At 47.1% G+C, this 27,709-nt stretch overlaps 1 protein-coding gene and 1 long non-coding RNA gene across 7 annotated transcripts in view; one reads left to right on the forward strand and one right to left on the reverse strand.

The window, feature by feature from the left end:
• LOC128884415 (sodium/potassium/calcium exchanger Nckx30C) overlaps positions 1-16,259 on the reverse strand; it is a 91,021-nt gene extending 74,762 nt beyond the window's left edge. For 3 of the 6 annotated variants that reach the window (XM_054137831.1, XM_054137840.1, XM_054137822.1), the window contains exons 1-2: positions 14,208-16,259; positions 962-985 (exon numbers count right to left, since the gene is read on the reverse strand). In XM_054137831.1, coding sequence (XP_053993806.1) covers positions 962-985; positions 14,208-15,098 — 915 coding nt within the window. In that variant the 5' untranslated portion in view covers positions 15,099-16,259. The remainder of the gene's footprint in view (positions 1-961; positions 986-14,207) is intronic. The other 3 variants (XM_054137867.1, XM_054137858.1, XM_054137849.1) reach the window with 1 other exon arrangement.
• A 175-nt stretch (positions 16,260-16,434) lies between these two features.
• LOC128885022 (uncharacterized) lies at positions 16,435-27,578 on the forward strand. Its single transcript, XR_008459530.1, has 3 exons — positions 16,435-16,627; positions 25,278-25,566; positions 25,842-27,578. It is a non-coding gene; the product is annotated as an uncharacterized LOC128885022 (long non-coding RNA).
• The last annotated feature ends 131 nt before the right edge of the window (positions 27,579-27,709 follow it).

The following is a 27,709-nucleotide window of genomic DNA, read 5'->3' on the forward strand; positions in this document are numbered from 1 at the left end:
CACCGGCGGTGCTTAACCCGTTAAGCCGTAGACTGAGTTGGACACCGGTATCAGGGTGTCCCCGGATCTTCCTTGAGCTGGCCGCAAATGCTTGCAAAACATGCTTGAACGCTCTTCCAAAAGGATGCGGCTTTACACTCCCCTAGGACGTTACGTACCCGCGCGAGGCGTTGCAAAAGTTAAGGTAGAGCCTGAAGAAATTTATCGCGGAGATGGCAATCTATGCACGACCTTTTGGAACACCTGGCGCTGAATGCTGCTACCAACAAATACATCGATCAAAGGCACATGACCCGGCAAAGTGACGATACACTGAAGCATGCACGCGATGTTTTGGTTGCCAAAGTTACGCGCGAAGAGTCATTGCAGGACGTCGGAGATAGGTTGATTCGTTGGAACGTTTATGTATTACTTGTCGCATAGGTAGCCGTTGCTTCTAAGGAAATCAACTTTCAAAGTTGGAACTCGCGTGTATGTAAAAGTATCATCTGTTTCAACTGGTGTTTACTTTTAAAATTGACCACCAAAGACGGTATATCACAGACAGCGTTTGCGAACACCGAATCAGTAGAAACGCCCGTCACTGGTCAGATACCGCGCTCAAGTTTCAATATTTGACGTTAACTTTCTCGACTGCCACGCGTTCTAGGAAAAATCAGTAGAAACACACGTCACTGGTCAGATACCGCGCTCAAGTTTCAATATTTGACGTTAACTTTCTCGAAAACCACGCGTCCTATGAAAAACTTTATTCTACATTTTCTACCCGCTTTTACGCGAAGAATCGACCCATTTATCGTATGTCATATCTTTATCTGTCTCTACGGTAAAAGTCTCTGCAAGGTCTCGTCCGATTCCTCGTCGTTAGGGAAACGTTCCGGCGCAAGTTTGGCAACCACAGGTGTACGGAGTGGCAACGATCGCGGAAGAAAGAAAAAAGAGATAGGGGCATGCGACTCACCAATGCCTGGGCGGCGCTCTGGTGCTGCAAGCAAGAAACACCCAGTTACAAAATCACAGTAACGACAATCGAGTAGTTGTATCGTTGATGGTTTCGTGATTTCGCTAAGGCAGCGCGCAAGTCATACACGTATACAAATGCAGTGCTCGCGAAAAAGCGTTCCACATCGATCACATTAGTGCACATCGAGATCGCCGTCGTGGGGAAAGGGTCGCGGCGTCGTCGAAGGTCGTCGGATACGCGTACGGAACAAATGGAAAAACCGAGATAAAGAGAAACGGAGTCCTTGGAAGTTAGTTCTCGATCGTGCGAATAATTGCGACCTTCGATCGACGACGCCGAGTTTCGTTCCCTCGAGCTAGAGATGGGCTCAACGATATAGCCAGACACAAAAGGTAAACATGACGGTGACGATTGGAATTTTCTTGTACAAATATTTCCGTAAGTGAAAGAAATATGTAGTCTCGAGCGAGCATAAATTTTACGTGAAAAGTATGTACACGCTTACGAGTATAATTTGAAAGGAAAGTGGATAATAATGATTTCGATCAATGGCGATGATACATATATAGAGGAACATTTATAAAGTGAGACTTTTCGTACGTATCATTACCTGTCCGCAGCATATCTTACTTTCCTCCGACACCTTTAACCTCGAAGGTAATTTCATTTACCGAGACACTCTGCTTCCCGATACTCGCTAAGAAACAAATCGATCGAATTCCATTTCTTTGATCGACAGTTTAGCGACGCGTCGATAAGGGTTATTTCGGTAAACAATGGTATCGATACTCGGCGAGCCCATCTCTATCTCGGCTCGGTTCGTTTCCTTCGCGACATCTCGCAAGCGTTGCAGGGAAAGCGGGATGAGTGGTGTCGAGCGATAACAAGCGATTTGCTTGCTTGGCACCGTAGTAATTACGAGGCTGGATAATGATTGGTCGTGCTGTTTTCGAGGCGGTCGATGCCATCGACGGCAAGTTAGACGTCGAAGGGGGGAGGGTCAGGAGAAGTAATTAAAACAAACCGACTGGAGCGATCGACGGGAATACGCTGGCTCAGTGGTTGCGTGGCGGTGAGTTTGAGCGCGTCTCGTCGAATTCGAGCCACCTATCTCGCACGGCTGCGTTCAAAAACCAACCACCGACCGCGATACGGCCGATCCTCGACGGAGGATGGCGTTCCATTAGCGTGGAACGAACTTTCTTCCTCCGGTCGCAAAATACCAACGTAAATAGACCATCCCCGTTTCAAGCCTGGCTTTCGCAAAGGAAATAATTTAGATCGCGCTGGTTATACTTTTGTTAGAAGAAATTATACATTTTTGCTCGATGTCGTCTTTTTTGGTTTCCTACACTCGATGAAATATTCTCGCAGTAAATTAAAAGTAATAGTTATGCTCCCTCCTAAACGAGTTTCTAAACGAGAGGTTCCACTAATAAAATGAAATGCCCGTCGACGATATTCCGTGGAGCTCGAGGTATTTTAAAATAGAGTTACGGAGGCTCGATTCGATCTACGCTGCGCGAAACGTAAAAGTGCGCGTATATTTCGTCGTGCATGTTCCCCAGCGCGATAAATATTCGGAACGATACGGCGACCGAATTATGCCGGCATACTCGAGACGAGAAGGTTTCGCTTTTAACAGAAGTTTAGCCGCTCCAAGCTTTCGTGGCCCTTCCGCTCCTTAACGAGAACCGAGAATTCCTTAATTGCGTGTTTCCTCGTCGAGGAACCTCGGGGCAAGATACGAACCTATAGTTCTCGTTTCGAACTATGCGCGCGCTCCGAGGAGTTATTTTTCGAATCGGACCTCTTTCGCGCTCGCAAGACCGTACTTCGTAGTCGAATAATTATCGGGCATCGCTCGTTTGTGGATCGATCAGGGAAATTGCAAAGGGTGTTTAAGAGAATTGAATTCAAGTATCCAACTCGAAACAGAAGGACTCGATTGGACCGAGTACGATAATAATTTCTGAAAAACGAATAAAGATGAAATTCACCCGACGAGGAGCTTAAGCACGATTGACACAAACAATAAAGTCCCTAGTCGATATCCTCTAACGCCGATGGATCAGGGAAATTCTACGCTTAAACGCGAACGCGCTCGGCTGAAACAAACCGCCAGCCAATCTGTTTCTGCGCGAGATCCCTCGCATTGTACTTGCGACTGAGAGGATACCAAGGAACGACAAAGGGTTGGAACGAATTTCTGAGGCTAGCGTCCGGTAAGCAAGTTTTCCAGCGGGTGTGCACGCGCCAAACAAATCCATCCGACTAGAACAATGCGGAAAATGAAATCAGGAAAAGTTGTGAATCGTATCGCGAATAGAAACCGTTTCGATTACCCGTGCACACGCGAACGCGTGAATACCTCGGCACTCGCGCTGTAAAAATTGGCGGCGAGCGATAAAGAGGATATTCGCTCGGTCTGGGATACGATTGATCGTTTTTAAACGGTCCCTATAAATGTACAATGCTCGAAATATGAATTTCCCTATCTTTGATGTGTGGACCAGGTTAGACAGTTCATGATGTTTATAATTGGATTGTCCAGAAAGTTCGTGGTAATTTTTAAGAGAAATTCAAAGACATAGGTACCATTTTGTTCCACTATTTTTGCACCTTTTAAGGGATGTATACATGTTACTTGTTTTTAACCATTCCGATATACTCAGACCTGTGTCATCTACCAAAAATCGGCGTGGACTTCCCAGACCTATATTTTTAGTATGAAAGAAGCAAATAGAAAGACGAGAAAGAGAAGCTTGCAATAGACAAGAATATTACAACGTGGACCATTTCGTTCCACCTCCATCGAAGTCGACCGAGAGATCGACGATTCGCGTTAATGGATATTAATTGGCCTGATCTTTTTATCGAGTTCCAGCGACGGGCGGAGACTAATATACCCTGAAAGTTGACCTGGATTCGCGTCGATGTAACTAATCGCGAGTTCTGCGTCCGACCGCGATAACCGAGCGTGCAATCGAACAAACCCACGCTGGAATCGCGTCTGCGAATTATTGTTGAATTTAATTCACGGCGATATTCGCGAACCGCGACCACGATTTCCATCCCCATCGCAGAAAACATCGAAAGCGTTTCGTTACACCGAGACGATCTTTATTTTACGTCCTCGTCGTGTACGTAAAATCCCGCATTGAACATTGAGAAATCGAGAATATTCGAGGGAACGAAAAGGAATATGGCGATGTACTACAATGCTCGTCAACGACCCGGGAAATCGGCATGTTACAAACACTTAACCGCGGATGCGAAGTAAACGCGAAGTCATTTGGTGCAGAGCGACTCCAGAAACTGGGACGGGCTGTTTTCTAAGCGAAGATACAAACAATTGGTGCAGAAGAAAATGTTGAATCACGCGATGGAAGATCTTTTGATGATACGATTCTTCTTTTTTTTTTTTTTTTTCTTTCGGTGCAACGACGCGAGCGCGATACGCGAGATGTTCGTGCTATTTTCCGAGTAATCGCGTTTCGTGTGATTGTATTTTCGCGGCTGTATCGAACGACTCGTTTGTATATTTTTAACCAGAGACTCGAGACTTGTCGAACGGGGCATGTTTCATGAAATCGGACTCGAAAGTTGCTCGGAGTATGAAATTGATAAAAAAAAAAAAAAAAAAAAATTGAAAGAGAGGAACATATTTACGGAGGCGTAGTTGTTTCAACGCGAGCACCAACCGACATTACTTCGACGGAACAAACGTTGCGAGCAAATCGATATACGGTGCTTTCGTTCGTTCGTTATTCTATTACAATATTTACCCATCTCTGCGTCGCGCGCGTTCGAAAGATATCCCGGTCGAAAATGGGCGGTTTTTTTCCTGAAAAGCGTGGAAATGTCATTGGTCAAGGCAACCCCGGGCGAATTTCCAGCCTCGAATCGATACCCGAACAAAAGAATCTCGGTCGCGCGTTATCGTTAGCGATGGAAAATAATTTTCGCTTGAAAACCGAGTCGCGGGAAAGTATTGGAACAATTCTCACCTAGGGATCGGGGCTTTCGTAAGATCGCCTAACAAGGTAGCCGTTCGAACAATCGGCTCGAGTGGCGGCTTAAACGCGAGATTCGTTGAAACGGTTTCGTTTAGCCATTTTCTTTCTGGAATAAACAATCGCGGGTGATGAATGTTACCTTAATTATGACGGTTAGTTCCGGATGAAACGGTCCACGATTCGGCCCGCATCGTTCGCGAAGAAAACTCCAGTCGAAAGTTACGCTTAAATCCGAGCGACGGGCGTCCCTAATTGGAGGGGAAATTAAGCTTCCACTTGGCTCGCGCGCTGTGGACCGAAAAATAATGGCAGCACCGCGGAGGCTCGTTCCTCGTGTCGAATCTGGCTCTGAAGCTACTCGAATATTAGTATTCGAGTATCGTTTAGAGTGAAATACTATTTAGAAAGATGGATGGCCGTCGTTGCGTGCTCAAGCCTGCAAGGAAGCTCCGAACCACTTTCCTATAAGAAACACGAAGCGCAGGGAGTCTGCGAACTTAAGACGAGTTTGTCGATTGTAGAAATAAGTTTTATGAATAGAATGTAGTCGGTTCGAAGTTTGGCCAATTCAAGATTTCGATCCCAAACGAAACTGAAAGGAAACATATAAAAATGGTGAACGTAAGCGGGACGAGCCGTGACAGCGGTCTCTAACGCGATGACAAAAGCACGCGTGCAGGACCGACTTCCCAAGCGAAATTTTCCGAAAAGAATGCGTTTTAACCGTACGATTTTTCCGTCGCGTGATCTGGCTTCGATACGAAAAATCTGAACTCCCTCCCTTAGACTTCTCACCTTTGGACTATGTCTCGAGAAGCAATCGGATCACGTTTACGTGGCAAATTACCAACACGGAAAGAATTGTGTTTTGCCTAGACACCTCAGGCTCATCGATCATTCAACGCGTTCGCAAATGCAGCGAAACCCTTTCCGGATCTCGTGAATCGCGGCTATTCAGGAGGCAAACGTCCAACAGGAAATACTTGGCTCTTAAAGAAACGTTTTAATCCTCGAGCATGCGAGCCCTGGCATCCTTCGACTAGGACTTACGAGTGTCTTTGGAACGAAACGACATCATCCGCACGATCATGATTTAAATCGTCACGCGACCTCCGGTGATCTTGAAACAAAAGGCTTCGAGTGTCGTAGAATATTCAAGGGGAGGATTTCCATTAGAGATATCCGAGAAACAATTTCTCTTTTTCAAAAATAAAATTACGATTCACGCGAGTTGGAGGACCAAATGAAATAACCAGAAACAGAGACGAGGATCATTCTAAATAACGATATGCTACTTGCTACTTTAATTTAATTTTTTCTGGATAAAATAAAATTCGCGGTAACGATCGAGTAAAACTGTACCGCCTTCGAGTCAGAGTGAGTGGTGCAATAAATAGGTCAATGGGAATACATTTACCAGAACTAATTCTTCCGATGGAGAGGATCGAGCAATTAAACGTTCGAACCCAACCTTTCATGTACCGAGGGATTCCGTGATCGCTGCCCTCCTAAATCCCAGCCACGGAGTTCTCCGAGTTTCTCGCGAGAATCGGTTCGCGTGGTCGCGTGATTTCGCGGCAGCCATTGTCCTCTGGACAGCAACGGACTCTTGGTTAATTATGTTATGAGCCCTCCGTTTCCAATGAGGTTTCGGTAGGCAGATCGCGGGCCAATTCGAACCTGCATCCGGATAACCATACCCGGACTAGACAAACACTTCCGCGAGGGAAACAAATTTTGATGCGATTCCCTGATGCTAAACGTACTCCCACGGTCTCGACTAATTGCTCGGTTATATGTACGTTTTACAACGATGTTGTCACCGAGTGTTTCGATATGAATTTCTGAAAACGCCCCTTACTTCGCAACTGGTGTCTCGGGTAGAGAGATAGGCAACATTTGGAAATTTTATTGAGAAAACTACACGGTGCATTCAACTCAAACTTTTTATTCTGATCGACACGCTTGTGAAGAACACACGTGAATTTTGTAACGCCACGTACTCGTGGCAATAGAATGCTAAGAAAGCATCTCGAGTTGCTGGTAGATACCAGAGAAAAAGGCAACGAGCGCAAAGGGTTAATAATGGCCCGCTGTTGTGCGAAAAAATGGCACCCCGATCGATGAACGCGACTGCGGCCAATCGGAAGCCTAATACGAGATACTATTATTATTAGAAGTCGAAAATTGACGAAAGGGCGTTAACGGGAATGGATGAAGCGCGGCGCGCTGCTGTGTAACGGTTATTAGTCGAGGTTCGTTTGGCAACACGAGCAACCTTCCCTCCCAGGGCTCTCAAAACGTTTTGGATCGCGGTGAATCGGGGTTCGGTATAGGCAGATCGCTGGCAACTCGAGCGTGCATCCGATCGGCGTACGTTACGTTTTATGTAACGCAACGAAAAGGAAGGAGAGCGTGCACGACCCGGCGGTGGTGGTTGTATATCGTCGCGGCGAGGTTAAGCGTGGAAGGGCCTCTGTCGAATCGATTCGACGATGGGTGGAGGGCCTCTGGCACACTGCAATGCCGTAGCTTTCCCGAGGAAAGGAAGATTTCACGAGGCAGAACCACCACCGTCGGCGACGGGGAAAAGATGGAAACGTTAAAGAGGGTAAAGATGATGAGAGCGGGCACGAGTACGCGCCGTTTCGAGCATCCGCGAACCAAGGAACCTTTCTTCTTTCCTTTTTTTTTTTGTACGTTTCTCTGTCTTCCTCTTCGTTTTTTTTTTGCTCATTTTTTCCCCTGAACTTATTGGACGTCTCGCGTACTCCCGTGAAAATCCTTCGCGACGACGAGGATTTTAAACTCGTCGCGAATACCGCTCGAGATGTGGCCTCTGCCCTAACGGAGACCTTTAATCTTTCGATTGCTTCCGACGTGCCTCGAGGCGCACCGGGTTAACGCTGTGCATTAATTTACGAACGAGACGTCCAACGGATTTTTCGTGCCTTTGCCATGGCGGTCTAGCAATCTCGGCTAAAGAAATCGATTTGTTTGTGTGTTCTGGGAGATTGAAGTCGTGAAAGCGTCGTTCCCGGAGAGACTGCCGTGGGATTCGACAAATTTTCCGACGGAATCTGCATCTAGTCGCCTGGGTTCTAAGCATTTTCTTGGACTTTGAAGCTGATGTATGTTTACCTCGATGACGGTATTAAACGATAGAAATAGAAATCTAACCCTCGGAGTTTTTCTTCGATCGAAACAGCGGAAAAGTTTCTTCGCAATTTTTTGGAAAAATGATAACTTCGTTACGAGCGTATTCGTAAAGTGTTGTTCCCTGCTACGAAATAACAACAAAGTTGTATAACATTTTCGAGAGCGTGCCAGATTGCCCGAGCCCATCGTCCTCGAAACCATATTGCTCGAGATTGTCGACATGGTATCTCGGGAATTACCGGCCCGATCGATGTGACGTTTCGTGTGGTTCCAAAGTAAATATCTGTTTATAGCCTCCGTTAGGCTTAAGTTGATATCCTTAAATCTGCCATTTTTTGGAGGTCATGTTTCCCAACGACGAAAAAACATTAGTACGACGCTGAAATCCTATTTTAAACTAACACAGCTTCGTTGAATTATAAACTTTGTTTTTTAATTCGATAGGGGCTCCGTCCTAATTTCTCAAATAATTTCTTTCCTGCATCTGATTCCTACGTATGGAACGGTGCCAATCGTGCCTGCAGCAACACCTTACCCTGGACAGCGAATGCATTATAACTTGGAACGCCTGAAATATTTATCGCAGCGCTTAAAACTTAATTAAAACATTCATAAAAATTCACGCGTGTATTCCTGCAATTCTCCGTCGACAACAAAATCTCAACGACTTCCTAAGTAATCGGCTTTCTAATGGGGCTCCTCCTGGCGTAGATTATAAATTCTGACCTACTTTTGCTACCTGATGTAATTATAAATTCAGGTTCGATCTTGGTTATTTGGCGACGGAACTCTTCGTTTAATAATTTTAATATTCTCATGTGTTAAACATAAAGAAAACAGGTCGAGCATGTTTGTGTCCAATGCGTAAGAGATATGATATTTCATTTTTGTACTGCGCCTGCAGACGAGTTGTCAACGCCACGCGGTAAACTTTTATTTACAGTGGCACTTTCTCCAAAAAATGAAGTTCCTCCGTTGTAGTTCTGACCATAATTAAAGCGTTAATAGATGCCGCGCCACTCTGCGCAAAAACAAACTCGACACAGTTTTGTAACGAAATTAAATCCGAATATCTCCGCGTCAGAGGGTGAATTCTGATCGGCGAGGCTCTATCTGCATACAATTATGCAGTCATTAGCGTGACGGCCTCCCGTTTTCGGCGGTCACTAATCAGTGTCAATAAGAGAATTATATTTCGCGTCGCGTCGACAGTGTGTCGGCCTGACAGCGACGTTTCATTCTACTCCATAATGTTATCGAGACTATCCAGCTAACGGAAACAGAAATAGAAGAACATGTGGATCGACTGATTTGGAATTTTATGCATATATCGAATGACCGTCACTCTATATTTCTTATTAAAACAAATTATAGGTAAAAGATAATAGCACAAGCTTTTCTAGTATTATTATTTAACCCAATAATCGTCCAAGAATGGATCGAGTGTTGAAACATATATTCTAGCGTTTAAAAAATAATTGAATTGTCGACAGTGGACAGTGGACAGTTTTGCGCTTCGCAGGTTTATCAGCAGGTTTATCTGGATAACGCAATTAGCGTTACGACACGGCCCCGCTGTGCTATCCATCTTGCCGGGGCGCGAAAAAAAAATTCTCACCCCCTCGAGTCAGCTGGTCGGGCACGAGAACGTAATCGCGCTTGGAAAATATTATGCAACGCGTTGCGTTACGAGCCGTCTCACCTTCACCGTTCCAACGTGCACGAAACGATAACGACGGCGCCAGGAGCGCCGGAATATCGATTACGGCTGATCTCCTTCGCATCCCCTAATCGAGCGTCGTTCTTTAACGTTGCGTAACCTAGGGATGGACGAGAAATAAACGACCGCTTGTTATCGTGTAAAAATCCGGTGCAAAAGAGGAGCGAAACGCGTCTATTCATTAGCGCTCCATTTTGTTCTACTTCGCAGATTCTCAATTTCAGTTATTATTCAGACGAAAGCTGGATTCGAATTTTAAATACTCTACTCGTTCTTGATGGATTAATCCTGCGCGTTATTCGGACACGTATCGCGAGATCCAATAAACGGAATTTTAATCAAGCGTTGGCGTACTCCGCGCGTTTCCGGTATTTCTACAATTTTCGATTCTTTCTCGAGGTTCCGGGAAATCGTTTGTTTTCGAATCGTTTCGCGTATTTTGGTACGTTTCCAAAAGTCGTGGCAGCGTTCCACGAAAATATAATTCGTGAACAGCGCGGACTGCTGACCCGAAAGCTTCCGCGCCCTTAAGAAGTGTGAAATACCGAGTGTCGCCATTTTCACTCGAACTATCGTAAATAATTCGGCTGGAATCACGCCGGTCGGTTATGCGTCGCGCGGCTACCAAGAAACGCGCGAACAATCGACTCGGGTGGAATTTATGACTCAATCAGCGGAACGTAAACGCGAATAAATCAAATTTGCCGAATTGAATTTTCCGCGGGCCAATTAATCCGCGCTCGCCCAAGGACGGGGGAATTTTTGATTCATCGAGCAAACCTTTCGATGCGCGTGGGTCGGATCGATCCGCGCCAGACGCGGCTGCTGAAATCGACCGATCGAAAGAGGCTCGTTCGACGTGATTGTGTACGTATCTGTCTAGGTCAGCGAGCCTATTCGAGCTCATTTAACTTGGAAAACTAAGAATCTAATGAGATCAAATTGTTACAATAAAATACGAAATAGAATTCCATCGACAAGGGAGGAGAATAAAGAAGCGAAATGTACATTGCCCTGAATAATAATGCCATCACTGACTACCTGTGCTTTTATTTAATATTCGCGCGTCCACGGCTCGGACTAAAAGACCGGAGAAATGTCAGGAATTAGCAAAACGGCGGTATTCCTCTGAAAGATAATACTGGCTTTCACGGAGGATGCGTTTCCTTGTTATTTTATCCTCGAACGACGTCGATTGATCGACCTTAGGAACGCGGATGCACCTCCGAGGAATGGCGCTCGAGTCTTCATTTATTGTCAGCGATAAAGTGTCTGGTATCTCGTTTCGGTCAAAGTAAGTAGCAGGACGGTAAACGGATAAATACAATTTCTCCAGTTTATATATCGACGATTACGAATTCTAAATAGAGTAATTAAGGAATAATTTAGAATAATTAAAGAAGAAAAGAAGAAACGGAGTACGGAATTTTAAAGAGAGTGCGTGAACATACATCGGATTGGAACGTGTTCCTTCCGAAAATTGGGACAGCGGCGCTAATCTGACCGTACGCGAACTCCCGTGCCACTTTTTCGCGACCCGATTGTCTATGGACGCGGAAGATGACCCGGAAAATAGGGAGAAACGTCGACGAGGAGCAAGAGATAACGGCAGATTGCTCGCAGCACGGTTACACAACATTAAAGAGCGAATCTCGGTTAGAGACTGTCGAGGGAATCGCTGCGATCGGTATTCCATCGGCGAAACCAAACCGAAACCAATGGAATAAAGATCGAGAACAACAATCACGCGACATCGAACGATATCTTTACGTTTTTTCCAAGTGCAAACGTTACGAAATATTTCCTAAATTTTCTAGAATGTGTTCGAATAAAAAAAAATAAACAAGATTATGTTTCGGTTTCTTTATTAAAATTCAAAAGTTTTTTGTGGAAAATAAATTGCGGTACAGGGGCACACCGCTAAATTTCTGTTCCATAGAAAAATTCCGAATTTTCATTCATCATTCATCCCCCGTGTCTATGTATTCGCGTGCAGAATAAAATTATTTCCCGCGTCCCATCGTTTGCGAGATAATTGATTTTCAAAATACGCGAGATATCCGCGCGCGCGCGCGCGTTTGATTAAAATTCTATTTGATGGGTTTCGTTATAAACGTTTAACCCGTCCCTGTGGGATGTGCGCCAGTAATAATTTGCGATAAAAAGTACAATTTGATCGTCATTTGATCTACTAAAAGAATTAAAAAAAAAAGAAAATATTTTAACACGCATCTAAGAATATTTCTAACAAACAAAATCTCTCCCAAGTCGTGCACGTGGCAACCCTGAAACTGATGGAAATACCGATCGAAGTATATATAATTTTAATGCACCGATTAGACGTTCCGTATCGTCAGTAAAAATTTCCAAATATCAGCATTTTTTCAAGATGATGTTCCCCTTAAGAGTGCTCGAATTTGTTCATCGAGATCGACCTTGCGAGTTCCGCGGATATCGAGCACGCGAAGGAGGGACGAGGAGGGCGAATGATTCCGATCTTCGACCTAAAATCCAGTTTTTTTTTTTCTAGCCACTCTCCTTTGGAAAAGAGGATTCTAAAGTCGTCAACGTCTTTTCGTCGATTGGAAAATATAGGAGAACCATCGCGAGCAGCAACCGATCGATCGAACAGCGGTAAACCTATTCGTCGGTGTACAAACGAAGAAGTAAAACGGCCCGTTCGCAAATCCCGTTCTATTACCTAAAGTACACAGAAGATAACCACCAGTCCTCGGAGACCGTCGCAGCCGCTAGATTAACAGGTCGAGCGTCGAGCTTTTCCACCCTGTATTCGTTAAAAACTGTACAAACTGCATTTTATTAAAGAAACACGAGATCCTACTTTCTTTTTTACACGGGCTCATGAATATTCAGAATCTGAAAATATTGATTGTCGTTCTCAGCGAATGAAAAATTCTAACGAATTAAACTTGTTTCGTTTATCAGACATACGCGATAGCACCAGCTGCCCGAATTAATCGAGTAACTTTATTCTGAATGGTTCCCGAAATTTATTGTGGTTTTCTCTTTGCCGTGGAAAGAGGACGTTGAAAAATATACAATTAGACGCGCGGGTAATTTTTCACGTTGGCCGACACGCAGTGTCGAAGGGGAGAGAACTACCCTCGAAGTTGCGGATGAAATATCTGTTTAGTTTCCCAGAAATTTAATTAAACAAATATATTTCAGTCACAAGTTTTGAGAGCAGTTTTCATTCCTTCGGCGTGAAAATGCAACGTAGAAAAGTAACGGATGGATTCCTTCGTGCTACGATGTATCGGGTTGTCCAGAAAGTTCGTGGCAATATTTAAAAAAAATTCAAAGACACGTTTGAATTTCAATATATATTTAGTGATTTATTACGATTTTGTTTCACAACCTATTTGTTTTCAACCACTCCGATATATTTAGACCTGTACCATCTACCGAAAATCGGCGCGGACTTTCCAGACAAACAAGACGAACATCGAAGCGTCGAGCGTTCCTAAGACAACCTGGGCGTTCTACGCGAATGAAAAGACGCGGAAAACTTTCTAGCCGGCTGTTAAACGTAATCGGAAAAATGGAGGGCAAGAGCGAAGAATGGGGACGACGAAGACCGATAATCGGTAAAACGTGGCCAATGTCGCGACCCCACCGACTTTCTATCGGTTCGTTTCAAGAGGCGGAAAGAGAGCACGGGACGATGAGCGAGCGGATGTGGCGAATGTCCGTCAACGAGATAAAACACCGCCCACGAGTAGCCGTGCGAGTAGGCAAAGTCACGCGACGCTCCTTGCGAGAACGATACGAAATGTAACGATGGTTAAAGAACAGCGAAAGGTAGGACACGGGGTAGATCGATCTGGCATAAGGACGGAAAAGTGGGGATTAATGGGAAATAATAGCTTGTGTATTTTTCTCGCCCCTGTATGGACAATTTTTGCCAGAGAATATTATCGGTTTTTTCGGGGCGCTCGTTTCCAGCGAGAGCTTATTTGCTGGATTTCCCAACGTTTCGGCCATTGAATAGCGGTCAATTCATTTGCGCGGGTACGCTGATAGAAATTATTTAAAGGGTAATGAAACGGCAGAACCAGGTAAATATGACGAGAATCCAATCGAGCACAATTGTTTCTTTTTTTCTTGATTGGGAATTTTGTAATTGGACTTGGATTCCTGAATATCTGAGTAGCACCTCTCGAAGAGGTTCAAGCGTGGGAAATGTAGTAAAGAAACTCTAGCCACGACGAGCCACCAATAATATTCACGGCAACGCCAAGATTACGTGTTACGATTAACGTGTGGGAAGAGGGTGTCTCGATTCGGTGTGGACATAGTCGGAGCGAGAGTGTAACGTACATACCGAGGGCATCAGCTGATCGGTAGACCTCACCCTGGTCACCTTGTTTCTGTAGATCACTCTCTTGGCGAGTTTCTCCATCGGTTGGTTCCATTTCATGAAGCTCACGTACGCCAAATAGAATCCGAATAGCACGAGCGCCTCGTACCAGTGAATATAATTATCGCGGAAGAAGTAGATCAACGTGATCAGGCTGATGCTATAAAAGGAGCAGTCGCGGAACAGGGGCCACCATGTGAGGGAAAGCACCGTACGCGAGAATATTGCGCACATGCCAATCACGAAGAGGATATTGAAGACGGCGGAACCGACAATGGTGCCGATACCGACGTCGTCGAACGACACGAACACGCCGATTATCGATGTGAACAGTTCGGGGGCCGAGCCGCCGGCAGCCATGAAGGTAGCACCCGCGACGTCGTCGGCGATCTCGAGTTTCTCGATGATCACGTCCAACGACGGGACAAAGAACTCGTCGCAGACGATCGCCAATGCGACGAACATGTACACCACACCGATTACGTGAAATATCACAGCACCGCGACGCCGTTCTTGGACGGTGAAGAGATCTTCGGGAAAGAGGGGCGCCTTCTCCTCGGTCATGTTGCCTCCGACCTTCTTGTGATGGTGATGATGAATGCTGGCGTTGTAGCCGTCGTCGGCGTCCTGATCGAATTCATTGTTGGGACTCGATAGGATGGTACCGTTCGCCGAGTAGACGGACCAAGGCGTAGTGCTGGTGCTGGTCTGGAGAGCGATCGGATTGTTCGGGGCCGGCCTGTGGCCCATGGCAGGACCGATCACCAGTACCAGGAAGGCCGAAGCAAATGTCGCGACCGCCACGCGGCGCCTCCTCCTCCAGCATGTACGCCGTTCGCCGCCTGTCACGATCATCGTCGTCGGTAGTGTTGCTGGTGCTGGTGTATCGCACCCTCGAGGACGTTCGCCGTCGTTAGCGAGCCCTCCGTCCTCCTCCACCTTCTCCTTCGTCTTCTTCTTCTCCGTCCACCTCCCCCGCCTCCACTTCTTCTCTGGCCACCGTCGCCGTCTCCTCCTTCTCCACCACCGCCACCACCTCCGCCTCCTCCACCACCTCCTTCTGCGTGTCGTATCGTGTCGCGGCGCGGAGGGTGTACGCCAGCAGAGGTACCCTACTAAGGCTGGGTCATGTTGGAACACCGAGGAGCTGCTCTCGCATGCTCCTCCGCCTTCGATGGCTCCCTCCGACGAGTGGACCTACCCTTTCACTACTTTTCCAGTCTCTCTATTATGTTCCACCCTCTTTTCACCGTCGGGGTTCGCTCTGCCTACCTTAGACCGCTGCCTGCGGTCTAGCTTTCTCCGTTTTCCCCGCCCCCTTTCTCCGCGCGTTCTCCTTTGTTTTCTCCTTTCTGTCTCCTCTTGTTGTCTTCCGACTGCTCTTTCCCCAGCGATGCCCGCGCAGTCTCTGTCCCCTGTCGGCTTCGTTCGGCTCTGCTTTCTTCGCCGAACACCCTCGTTGTTATCAGCGTCCTTCGTTTCCCTTCTCAGACGTTCCTCCCTCCCCCCGAAAAACCGAAGAGCAACGTCACTGTGATTCGCGATACCGAGATAAAACGTTCGTGGCGCGTACTACGATCTCTACTGTACTACCGTTACTAACGTTGGATCCTGTCGTTTAGCGCGAGGAAGAGTCGCAGTCGCTCCGTTCTTCTACGCGATCGCGATATCGCCAAATATCCCCCTTTCCTTCCTTTTCCTGCTTCCCGGCGGCGTCGTCGTCGCCGTCGTCGTCGTCGTTGTCGTCGTCGTCGTCGTCGTCGTCGTCGTCGTCGTCGTCGTCGTCGCCGTCGTGGTCGCTAGGATGCGGTGGATGGTGCATATAACCCTGAATGGATATACAGGAGCAGCAGAACGGCGCCCCCGCCGCGATGCCCGCCCGCTGCACACTGGAACAACCCTGTTCCGTTCCGTTCCTCTCACCACCGTTCCTCTCATCTCCCTCCTGCTGTTCCTTCTCCCACCAACCGAACCGCTACCCCCTACCCTCGAACTTCAACGTTTCCCCTCTCGTCCCTACGCCGCGACCGCCGTCTTTCTTCCTCTTCATTCGTATATACCTCCAGTTTTCCAAACGGTTCTTCCTTCGCCGACATTGGATTCCTCCTCTTCCACCTAGCCACCTCCTGCTCTGTCCCTCTTCCGTGCAACCCTCCGTCGTTCTCCGTTTTTCGTTATATCGTCGACTTTATTCTCTCCGACCAGAACCACCACCGGATCGCATCAGTCGCTCTCGCTCGGCGAATCCTATAGCTCCGCACCCAGCGCCGGATTCAGATTTTCGAGATCCCTAGACTAGGGATACTCCGCGTACGTACAAGGGTTAGACGGGATAATGCGAACACCTTTCGATTCGGACTGCCTCCTTCCAGCGGTTGAACAAGGTATTCCGCGATGCTTTACCCTCCACTGGCCTCTCGTTGTTACCCTAAATGGTCCTGATACTGCCTCTTAGTAAATTGGACACCCTTGATGATCGAGTTTACGCCGTGGGTCGCGTATTATTTCCCAACAATGCGATGATTAGTCTTTTAAGGAGGTCGAACGTGCTACTTAAACATCGTACAGCTACCGTAGATGGTTTCGAAGAACACAGGGAGCAATCGTTTCGTCAATCTTACGTACTCTTCTTGTCCTCGATTCTCTAACTGTACAAGTGTTAATTTGTCAACGTCCCGCTCGCTTTCGATCTAGCCTCTGTATCGTTCCTCTGAATTTGGCCGAGATTTCGATACTTGGTGTAGGTGACGATTCCCTGACTTCGAGATCGAGAGTTGTTTGTTTAGAACACGTACGCCTTGGAACCTGTAACGTGCCGTTTTTTTCGGATCATCTAGTGAAACTAACTCTTCGGACAACTAATTAACACGTTGACTGCCACGTAGAAATCCTTGAATGTCGCGCACGGACCACGCTTATACGATGCTGCGTACAGTGCCGCGAGAGATAACTCGGCGTGGCGCCGGGCGACGTACTTAACGTATTAAGTTAAGGGATTAAGACTCGGCGTCGTCCACCGTTCGCCGTTCCCTTCGAGCGGCCCGTCTGTGATCGATCAGTTCCGAAATCTGACAGTCTCGATTTGGCCTAAAAAAAGTATACATGTAGTCGATCCCATAAACATTCGTAGCCTCTACGTCTATCGAAGAAATTTATTTGAATTAAATGGTAGGTTTGATGTTTCCAAGTGTATGTTTGTATAAGCTTATTCGTATACATATTTATAACGAAAAATTCATTCGGTAATACCACAACTATTATGTAAATTAGTCAAACTTCTTCAGTGGACACAAAGGTTAATGTTTACAGGAATATTTACACGAATATTTACAGGACTGACCGTACATACACAGTGTACGTATACCATAATTTTGTTATAGCATGTTTGTTATGAATACACATACGTAAAGTATGTTATTCGAATCCTTGAGCCTTCCGTTTACATTATTGTGCTATCTTCGCCACCGTGGACCGCGAATCGAACCCGTCCAGGTTCGCCCTCGGTGTCTCCTCCGCTTCAGACTCCAAGATGACAATGCTCGATTCGAATGAAATAAATTTTCACTGAATCCGCGCGGTAGCCCCCGAATCCCGCGGTTTAATCCGTCCCTGTCCACACCCTGTCCGGGTCTCTTTTCCACCGACGCAGCTTATTTCTCCTCTTCGACAACACTCACCCTCTCGCTACCCTTATTCTCTCTCCCGCGGTTCGCGTCTCTCTCTCCTTGGAGCCTCCGTCTCTTTCCGCGGCGGTGTCCACTCTTCGTTCCTTTCTCTTTCCACCCTGACCCCTTTCTCCTCCAGTAAGGGAGGAGCCGCCCTCTGATATCTTCCGTTTCTCTTGGCGCCATTCTGCACCCTACTTTCCTCTTCGTTCCGCGTGAAATTTCCCCTGGTTCCCCGCTGGCTGGCTAAGGGATGGTGGTGGTAGGTCGCGGAAGTGGGAACCTGCGCACGTGTAAGCCCGACAGTAACGTACGTGTACGCTTCCTGGACGCGGACGTGATCGCGTGCGCTGGTGTACGTGTGCGCGGGTGTACGTGTGCGCCCGCGCAACCCTCGCTGGGCCTCCCGCTCGATATCGGTGAGTCGACTCTACGACTCTACGCTACGAATCCGCGTATACCGGGTGTCGCCTCGATCATCCCTCGTCTAATGTCCCTGAGTACACAGAGCACCTTACACGGATCAGGCGTGTGTGTTGGAGGAACGGGGAGATACAGTTTTCGTGCCAAAATGGCCGACGAAGTCTCGTATCCACGTGGCTGAATATTTTAACGAAACATATTTTTCTTTTTTTTCTCTCTCTTTTTTTTTTTATGTGTGTACACAGCGGTTATGTTTACACAGTTTATCGCGGGTCGAGGATGGAATCGAACATTGAATATTAAACGGATTGATTTCTTTTCCTGGGTGTAGGTCAATGTGATAAAACGCGGCGTGACCCAGTCCCACACCGTCCTGCGAAACGTGTTGCCATTCATCATCGTATCCGAGCTTCGTTGGACGAGCGATTAGCGAATTGCGTGGCTAATCACACTCAACCGAGGGTTATCGTCTTCGTTTCATGTTCAAGAACAAAAAGTGTGCGCTGCCTGTTCTACAATTTTAAGTATGACGTTTCTTTTACCACGTCGCACGCCTAGTTGAAGCTCCTTCGACTTTTGTCGCGTGCAGACCCCCTTTTTACTCGCGAGTTATGAATACAAACCGTCGAACCGATACGTTGTTTCTTTTTCGAGTTTACCGACCACGTTGACCCGAAAATGAATTTCAGTTTTCGGTGATTCGCATATCGAGGGTCTCGATCCTTGTCGCGTACGCGTTTTTCTTCTTCGAGGGGCGACGCTCGCCTCCCCGTCGTGCTGCACAAGCGCGACTAACACGCGAGGAATGAAAAATCGCTGGGGATGGATGGTTCCTTCCAGAGGCCTTTAAAGGCGCTGGATTACGGTTTAGGAAAAAGTCCGACGTCTTCGAGCGATCGCTCTCCCCGTGAGCGATATTAGATGCCGCTATAAATCAAACCTGCCTCTTGAATTTTCAAAAGTACGCAACGAGCGAGTCTGCCGATCGCGGTTCGAAAGAGATGTAGCGTCGCTAAGAATTGCTTTGGAATATCCAGCCGTGAAAAGAAGTTTCGACTCGACCTATTCTTTCTCCAAACCGGTGGTTCAACCTTTACCCAAACGATTCTGCCGTGGGGTTGGATAACGTCGAAACTTTAAGCCAGCGGTGGCCAATTTCCTTTTTTTTCTCCTCGGAAAGGCTAGGCTTCAACGATTGTGAAGGCTAGTCGACACATTTTTGCGGTATTGTTCGGCGCGGAAAATGTATCTTAAATCAAAACGGGAGCTGAACGATAAAAATACGAATTGTTCTCGGTACCGAGGAGCTACTATTTTAATTCGACACTAAAGAATCGAGACCGAGGAATTCATGAATTTTACAAAAGCCTTTTGCATCGAGACAAAAATTACTTTATTACTAGACGAAACTGATATTGTTTTCACTGGAACACGTAGAAAATCAGAATTCAGAAATGGAGCACCCTTCGAATCGAATTAAGGTCATTCGTAAATCTTCGTAACTTTGTAATTTAGGGGGCCAGAGGAAGGGCGAGGTTTGGGCACCGCGGCTCTAGACAATACTCCAATACCAGGTATCGCTGGAGCGATCCGACTTTCGAGCTCTACTTACGAGTAAAAGAAATTCTCTGCGGAATGAAACACCTCGAGATCTCTGCCGCGGAAACTATACTAGGCATCGACCCAGCTTCGGTAGATAAAGCAAGCCCGCGATTCAGGTACGATAAAGTTCCAGGCCTCGTTAGCGAACATCACCGCAAATTGCGATCTGATACGTTCGCTGAAATAATAACCCATTGTCACCCGCGGAATTACTAGCTGCCGTCGTGGTTATCGCGCGATTCGCTTTGAGCGACTTAACATATCTAATTCAACGCTCCCCTAACGACGACAATAAGCAATCATAGCGCAAAGTTCGTAATCAGGAGCGCACACTCGAACGTAGCACGGCCGTCGTGTATAGCGTGTCGGCTGGATTCCTTTGCGCAACCACACGGAAACATAATCGCATCGCTCACGTTCCCGTGACTCTTTGCGTTTTTAACGACGTTACCAACGTCTCGAGGGCTAATCTATTCTCTAAAATCCTGCTACGGAACGAAGAACGGGCAGAGCTAGACTGGGCTCGTAATATTTTTCAGTTGAAGCTTTCGAACAGTGGCGCCACTAGTTGGCGTGCTCGCCGTGCACGAGATTTTCGTGGCGTTAACCAAGAGTGTGTACGGCTTCTCTCTATTATTATTTGATGTAATTTTGCAGGCATTAGGAATAAAATTCGAGGCCAGAAGAGGGCTTAATTTTCCGAATTTTCACTAATTTCAGCAATTAGATGCAAAAGTAGGAGTAAAGCGGTCGATTGATGGCCAACTTCGGAACGCAGTAACCCAGTTCGTTTAATATCCGTGAAGATACTGTTAATAGCCAACCGCCGGTGGTTGCGGTAAACAGCTCGCGCTTGTCTTCGTTTGAGATAATACCCTCTGCTAATTTAAACTTGACTAATATTTGCGCTTCCGCGTCTGGAACACGGGTCCCAAGTGCGTGTAAACGTATGCTCCTTGGACGAAGATGTATTTACGTACATCCTAAGTTTGTTATTACAGTTTCCGTTTTTCAGACGAGTTATCCTCGCTTCTCCTTCCTGACCCTATTACTCCCCCAACCGTTATTAAACGCTTTGTTCCAGCGCCTAGACGAAACGAACGTTATTTCCTTTTTTCAAGTTTTCAGTCTGTCGCGGAGACTTGTTCGGAGTTGCAAGGGGGAAAGTACACAGCTGTCCGTTGTGTACGATATAAATAACGATATAAATTCACCGAAACGTGTGCATCGAAGACGATAACAGTAAGTAAGCTGTTTCTCGACTCTATTTGGAGTGCACCGAGTCTTGGAACGTAAAAACAATCGGTGACGAAATGCAGCATGTATGTATATCGTCGTGATAAGTTCCACGTAGTGAGCGTAACGTTCGAGAAGAAAAAAGCTCTCCGAACGAGGTGCGAGCAGTGGGATGGGCGATGATAATAAATCGGGGAGAATAAACGTCGACGGAGAGGAGGCAATATCGGTAAATTATCGCTGAAATTCTGCACGCGCCAGGTAGCAGCGGGTTCGTGGCAGGTAGCGGGCCTCGTTTAAAATCGGTCCGTGGCTCGCTTCTTTTCGCGAGAATTTCCTCTCGCGTGTCGGTTGGCAGCAAAAACGGAACCCGCGGAAAGGTGAAACGAGGCGAAAGCTCGAAAGTCTCCGGTTCCGGGGGTTTCTCGTCGGTCGCTAATAACTGTAACGACCTCTGGAACATAACGAACCGGCTTTAAGGAGGATGCAGGAGTAGCGGAGCCTCGCGGGCTGCAAATGTGGAGAATGAAAGGGTGCGGGGGTGCAGTTTGCGCCACGGTGGAGTTGCACGTGCCTCGGGACAGGCTTCCTTCGTGCCTCCGCGTACCCTACGTATTTCCCTTGTGTTCCCCTTGCCGCGAAGAATATACCACTCCCGGGACGTAAAACAAAACGGAGGCCGACGTACAGGGCGCCTGGGTAAGTGTAGCGGCGCGAGTAGAAATGTGGTCATTCTACGTGACGAAACGAATCGAAAATGTGGAACAAATTTTTTTCATACGCGGCTTGGTTTCCGAGAAAATTCGTCCGGGAACTGGTCGAGGCGCGCGAGCTGTCTGGCGTGTTTGACCATTGGTCGACGATTCTACTTATTTTCGGCTGTGCGATTCAGGATAGCGGTTACAAGTAACAATTGATCGTTCTTTCGAAAGGGGTGGAAACAAAGGAAAGCTGGTTTATTACTTGGTATGTATAAGGACACGTCTGTCTGTACTAATTATTCGATCTGTTTTGTTTTGATGCACCTACCCTTGGAGTAAAGCGACTGAAACTGTATCCGTTGCTCGCCCACCCAGAAATAATTTGTTTACCGAGCGGAACGAATCAAGAGGGTGACGTCGCGACAACAATTCGACGATCAAAAAGGGACCCCTCCGCGAGTCCTTCGCGACTCCTGCGTCGATAAATAGTTAACCAATCCCCTCCGGCCTATTTCCTGCGGGTAACGGCACGGGGAGCCATCGTTAACGATTTTATTAGCGACGAAATCGGTCTCGAAGGATCGAGTCGCGATCTCCCCAGCCGCATCCGGGAACGACAAAACGTTTCTAGACGTTCCACGATGCAATTACTCGCGGAGTGATAAAAACGTATCCTCGGTTGTTCCGGTTGATCGGAGCGAAGGTCTAGAAACGGAAACGTCGGTTATCGAGTTAGATATCCAACCGCGCGGAAATACGTCGGCTCTAACGTCGTAGCATCGATTCGCGGAGCGTCCATAGGCGCGTTCTTCCCTAACCTAAGCCTTGCTCGTGGTGAGCCTCGGGGATGGAAAACCTTCTAGCGGTGGAAGGCCACATGTCATTTCCCGGATTCTGTCGTCATCGACTGCAAATTGACTCGTTCCAGGCGGAAGCATTACGAACCGATCGATAAATTACATTCCGTGGTTTCGAAAATAGAAAGTGAAGTAGTAGGAAGTGAATGGCTGGAAACGCGTAGGGCATGAATTATATAGAACGAGGTTGTACTCCGAATGAAAACTTGCGCGACTGACTCGAAACTCGTCGCCCTTCCAAGACGTATATAATATTCATCGACTCGTTTCTTCTTTCGAAAGAAAGTCATTCCTTGGGATCGTACTCGTATAAGATAGAACTCGCAACGCCAACGATTCGATTTATGCAGCGATTGGAACGCAAAGCTCTACGATATAACGTGTCTCGATAGAATTTGCGTCGTCGTACAGGGCAAACAAGGAGATGAGAGAGGAAGACAAAGGTGAGAGAGATGTCTTGAAATACTTCGAGGAGGTCCAGCGCGGAAAGCACCCTTATCGGGAAATAACGAGCAGATAATCACGACCGCCAGAACAGGAGGAATTATTACGGCCGAGTGTATCATTCCATCAGGCCGATGTAATTACTCGCTGGCGTCGAGATTCGTTAGGGGGATGCAATAAAAATAATGACGCTCGCCTCGAGGTCAGCGTGACGTAGAAAAGCGCGCGTCCGCCGCGAATACACGTCCGCCAGGCGGAATGCGTATCGCTTTTGTTCCAAGCCTCGCCGTGCCGAGGGCAGCGGCGTGAATTTATCGAGCGTCGAAACTTGCAAACTTTTTTTTTCTCTGTTTATAGCCTGGTCGACGACTCTTTTGTATCAGTCTCGACCGTCGGCCGGGACAGCTTTAGCGTTTCGCTAGGTCTATTTCTCTGCTATCGACCACCCAAGATACGCTCGCCCCCGTCAAGTTCGCGGGGTGGACTCCAACACGGTCGCAAGACACTCTTCGGCGAAATCGAATCTTGGATTGCTCCAAAGTATAGTCTTCTTTGGATATTAATTCCGAGGAAACGAGTACTAGGCTAGACTTGGACAATTGTTTGTTTACATTTTGAGGAATAAGGAAATTGTGTTCGATTAGATGGCACCACTCCTTAACCCTTTGCACTCGAAAGGTGACTCTCAGTCACCATTAGGTTTCACGCAGAAAATCTACGATACCTAATGCTTCTTTAGGTTTAATTTCTTTGGAGCTCAAAGTGTCGATAAAGTTATTGTCGGCGAGGTAAAGGTGACCTTATTCTCAAATCTAGATAGCTAAGAAACATCTCGAGTTTCTGGTAGATACCAGAAAAAAAGGCCTCGAGTGCAAAGGGTTAATAATTCGCATCGCAGGATCAATGCTCGATGACACGGAAGATCGAACCAAAGACATTGCCGTTTTTTATGGGTTGCGAGTTCTGTAGTCTCCATCTTCACCAATGACTAACAATGAATAATATCAACTAAAATCAACTAATTCAGCTAATCAATTTATCGTCGTTCAATTTATCTTCGGCTTCTTCGGGAAAGTTTCAGCTGAAAGAACAGCGCTGGCCTCGGAGCCTGAGACCTCTGCTCGACAAAACTGACGATCGTGGACCGTTCCCTCGCGTTTTTTACGCGCCGGCACTATTTCGGCGTGACTCTGGGAACGTTTATGGAGCAGCGTGAACGCATGCGTGCGTCTCGGCCAATTTCACACCCACGTACGAATCACGTGTGAACGTATTCGGAGCAGTGCACGCTCGCGACTTGGTGTCGATAATTGCCCCCTCATCGAGCGAATTTCGTACAGATAAACCTCCCTGACGTTGAATCGAAACCATTTGTCGAGCGCGGTAGCAGACCGCGCGTTTTTACCCGCAAATTGCTCTTCGGCGGCAACAAATTTCGGACGAATGGGACGCTCGAGTTTCGCGGCTAACATGAAATTCTGGAATTCGGGATGATTTTTAGAGGTCGCGTTATCAAGTACGTCCGGATGCCCGTAGGCGTCCGGTATAAGAGAAAGAAGTAGAGTAGAAACTGCACAGGTGATCTTGTACGTTAGGGAGTTAATCGTTTGAATAATATCCGTCGTAATCTGTTCAAACTAATAATGTTCTAATAAACCATGGAGTATTTGAGGACTGTCCTCGTGATTAATAGCGTCGAGTTTGTGGTACAATCTGTTAGATAAGTTTGACCGATGAGGCCAACTAGCAGAGTCAGGACGGAACGCGTTTACGTTGCTAACTTGTCCTAAAAACCTATTAGTATTGCCAAGTCGCGCACCGACCAAGCTATACTATATTTTTAGTGTAAGTTTGAAATTCCGAAAATTTCGACTCGACACAGTTTGCCTCCGAGGATCGTGCCCGTCAGCTACGAGACATCCGGTGGAATTCGTATTAGACTCTGCTCGGTGGAAAAGAAGGGCATGATAGGAGCGCTGAAATTCTCAGCTGCAGTCTCGTGACTCCCGCGAAACGAAGTCAATCAAAATTAATGGTTCCATTACGGAATCCTCGTAAGTTTTCGCTTCATTGTTCACGGGTACGTGTTGCATTCGGCGTGTTTAGGCTTCTCGATTCGGTTGGCATCCCCTCGAGCTGGCCCGGAAAAGGGGCGCAATCGAGCTCACGGGCGAGCGATGCAGCCAGTGGCCAGCGTAGAACGTGTGCGGCCACGAAATAGAAGATTTTACGCGAGACGATCGTCGAGGCGCGTGCGCCCGCCTCGGCCAAGACCGAGCGTCCGCGCCATCGTTCCTGCACACAGAGAAATCATCCACACACCGCATCCTCTCGTGCCAGTGCTTCCCAACCACCTCCACACCAGGACGCCCGTTTTGAAAAGCAAAGATTACAGGTACGGCAAATTCGGTTTTGAAAGTCTCCGGAATCAAGTCTGTGCGAGCGACGTAACTTTTTCTAGGACGAAACTGCCTGGAAGTTAAACGCGACGCGACACTAGCGCCGCCATGCAGCGATCGAAGCGAGATCTATGGAACTATGTTCCATGGATCTATGTTATCTCTTCCATTTCTCGAAAATGGTTAATAAATCGTGGACAATAAATTTGTTATAGATTCGTAGGTGCGTTACGAATTTCCTTACAATTACAATTACAAATTCCATTCACAGGAAAACTACATGTGAAAATTCCGTTGGATGCGGAAAACCATCGCAGTCGGTTCGCGTTGATGATTTCGACCCACCTTAGCGCGTGTCTGTGACCGACGTGCACACCCAGAACCGTGTACACGCAGCCTAAAAAACTCGGAACGGAGCCAACCAGCGCCGTCTGCTCAGAACGGCGTATCTGGAACTGGGAAATTCGACAAATCGCGCTTACATTCGCGCAAGGCCAATACCGAGGGATCTCGCATATTTTTTTTCTCCTTCCATCCCAGGGAACAAAGGAACCGTTTGGGATTCGGGGAACGACGGTAGACGCGGGTAGAGAGAAACAGAACGAGCGAAGAATGGGGAGGAACTGGGAATTTGTGAAAAATGCTGAGGAGAAAGGAGGATGGATGGAACGGAGCTGGGAGGTACCTTAGATCGCGGCTGCACGATTTACGATGGTTTGGCGGGAACATATTTGGGTCAGCGTTTGTTATCGGTGGCCGCGAGAGGTTCCCAGCTCTTCTGGGATGACTTTCGCGTTGCGTAATCAAAGATGACCGATCCTCCTGCACAGGCCCTATCGCAGGTCGATCAAGGAGTCGGGCTCGCAGGTGTAAACGGGGTATGAACGAGTGGGCTGCGGATGTTGACGAGAAATCATATTTCTACAGATACAAATGAAGAATTGAGATTTAAGTGAAAGCATGCGTCTATTTTACTGTTAATGTTTTACAGATTTTTTGCATCTATGACATAAACATCCGCAGTCTATAAATGAGAAACCATCGATCAACAGTGGTATTCCAAGCACACAAATTGCATTCTAAGCTAGAAATTTACTTACGTGGCTGTGAGAAATGTCTAGAGACAAATTTGTTTAACGTACTTTTTTTTTTTAAGGAACATTTTTAAAGGAACATAGGATCGCGGGTTCTCGGTTCCTGGGAGAGCCTGGACAAGGACAAAGGACGTGGACGCCTGGGTCCGCAACGGTCGTCAGGATTCGTCGCCTCGGGAGGTGTTTCGAAACTCCTTCGGACAGACGTCGCGGCGCTGCCGCCGATAGCAGGACGTTCGATAATGGGGGGAGGTGGTTCCACCTTTCGACTAGTGGAGAGACGTCGAAACTTTCGAGGGTGGTGTAACTGGTATATATCTAATCTGTGGGTACCGGACCGACCCCTTGTACACGGTACGCGTACAAACCTGTACGCGAGCCCCGTCTACCGTCGAATCCAACCCTTCGCTGCTCGCGATGCGCCCGTTAATTGGATTAATGGCACGGCTCTGCTTACCTTTCCGTTCCTAGCATTCGAGTCGATTGGTCTTCAAATTGTAGATAAATTTAGCTTCGAATCGCGGGGTCGGATTGCTCCAACGGTACGCGCTGAGTTATTACTGGAAGCATCGAATCAGAACCTAAGGCTATATACACACCGGGTGTATTCTTGTAAACGGGTTCGCTCCAGGGACTCCGGAAACAATACGAACGGCGATGTTCGTTGTCAGTCGGGGACTAAGCGAATTTAACCCCTGACTGAATTTCCGTAATCTATTCAATTTTGAAAAATGTCCTTTTCATTAGACAACCAAATAACGAGGCCTGACACTAGTCCATGCTCTCTGTTGAATCAGGAACTAATTAAAGTGACTCGGGTAAGGGAGAATTGGGAAAAATAAATCGATCGTTTGCAAAGAAACAGCAACTTATACTTTGGTTCGTTTCTTCTTACTAACTATGTACGTTCTTAAAATCATTGTTCCGATTTACCACCATACTCCCACCATACTCGGTTTCCTTTTTCCAGTGTCATAAAACGCATCCTCGACAACATTTGCTCCCGGTAAGCAACTCCCAGGAACTTGGCCATGTAATGCTGAGA

The sequence above is a fragment of the Hylaeus volcanicus genome, chromosome 1 (assembly GCF_026283585.1).
Source record: "Hylaeus volcanicus isolate JK05 chromosome 1, UHH_iyHylVolc1.0_haploid, whole genome shotgun sequence".
NCBI lineage: Eukaryota > Metazoa > Arthropoda > Insecta > Hymenoptera > Colletidae > Hylaeus > Hylaeus volcanicus.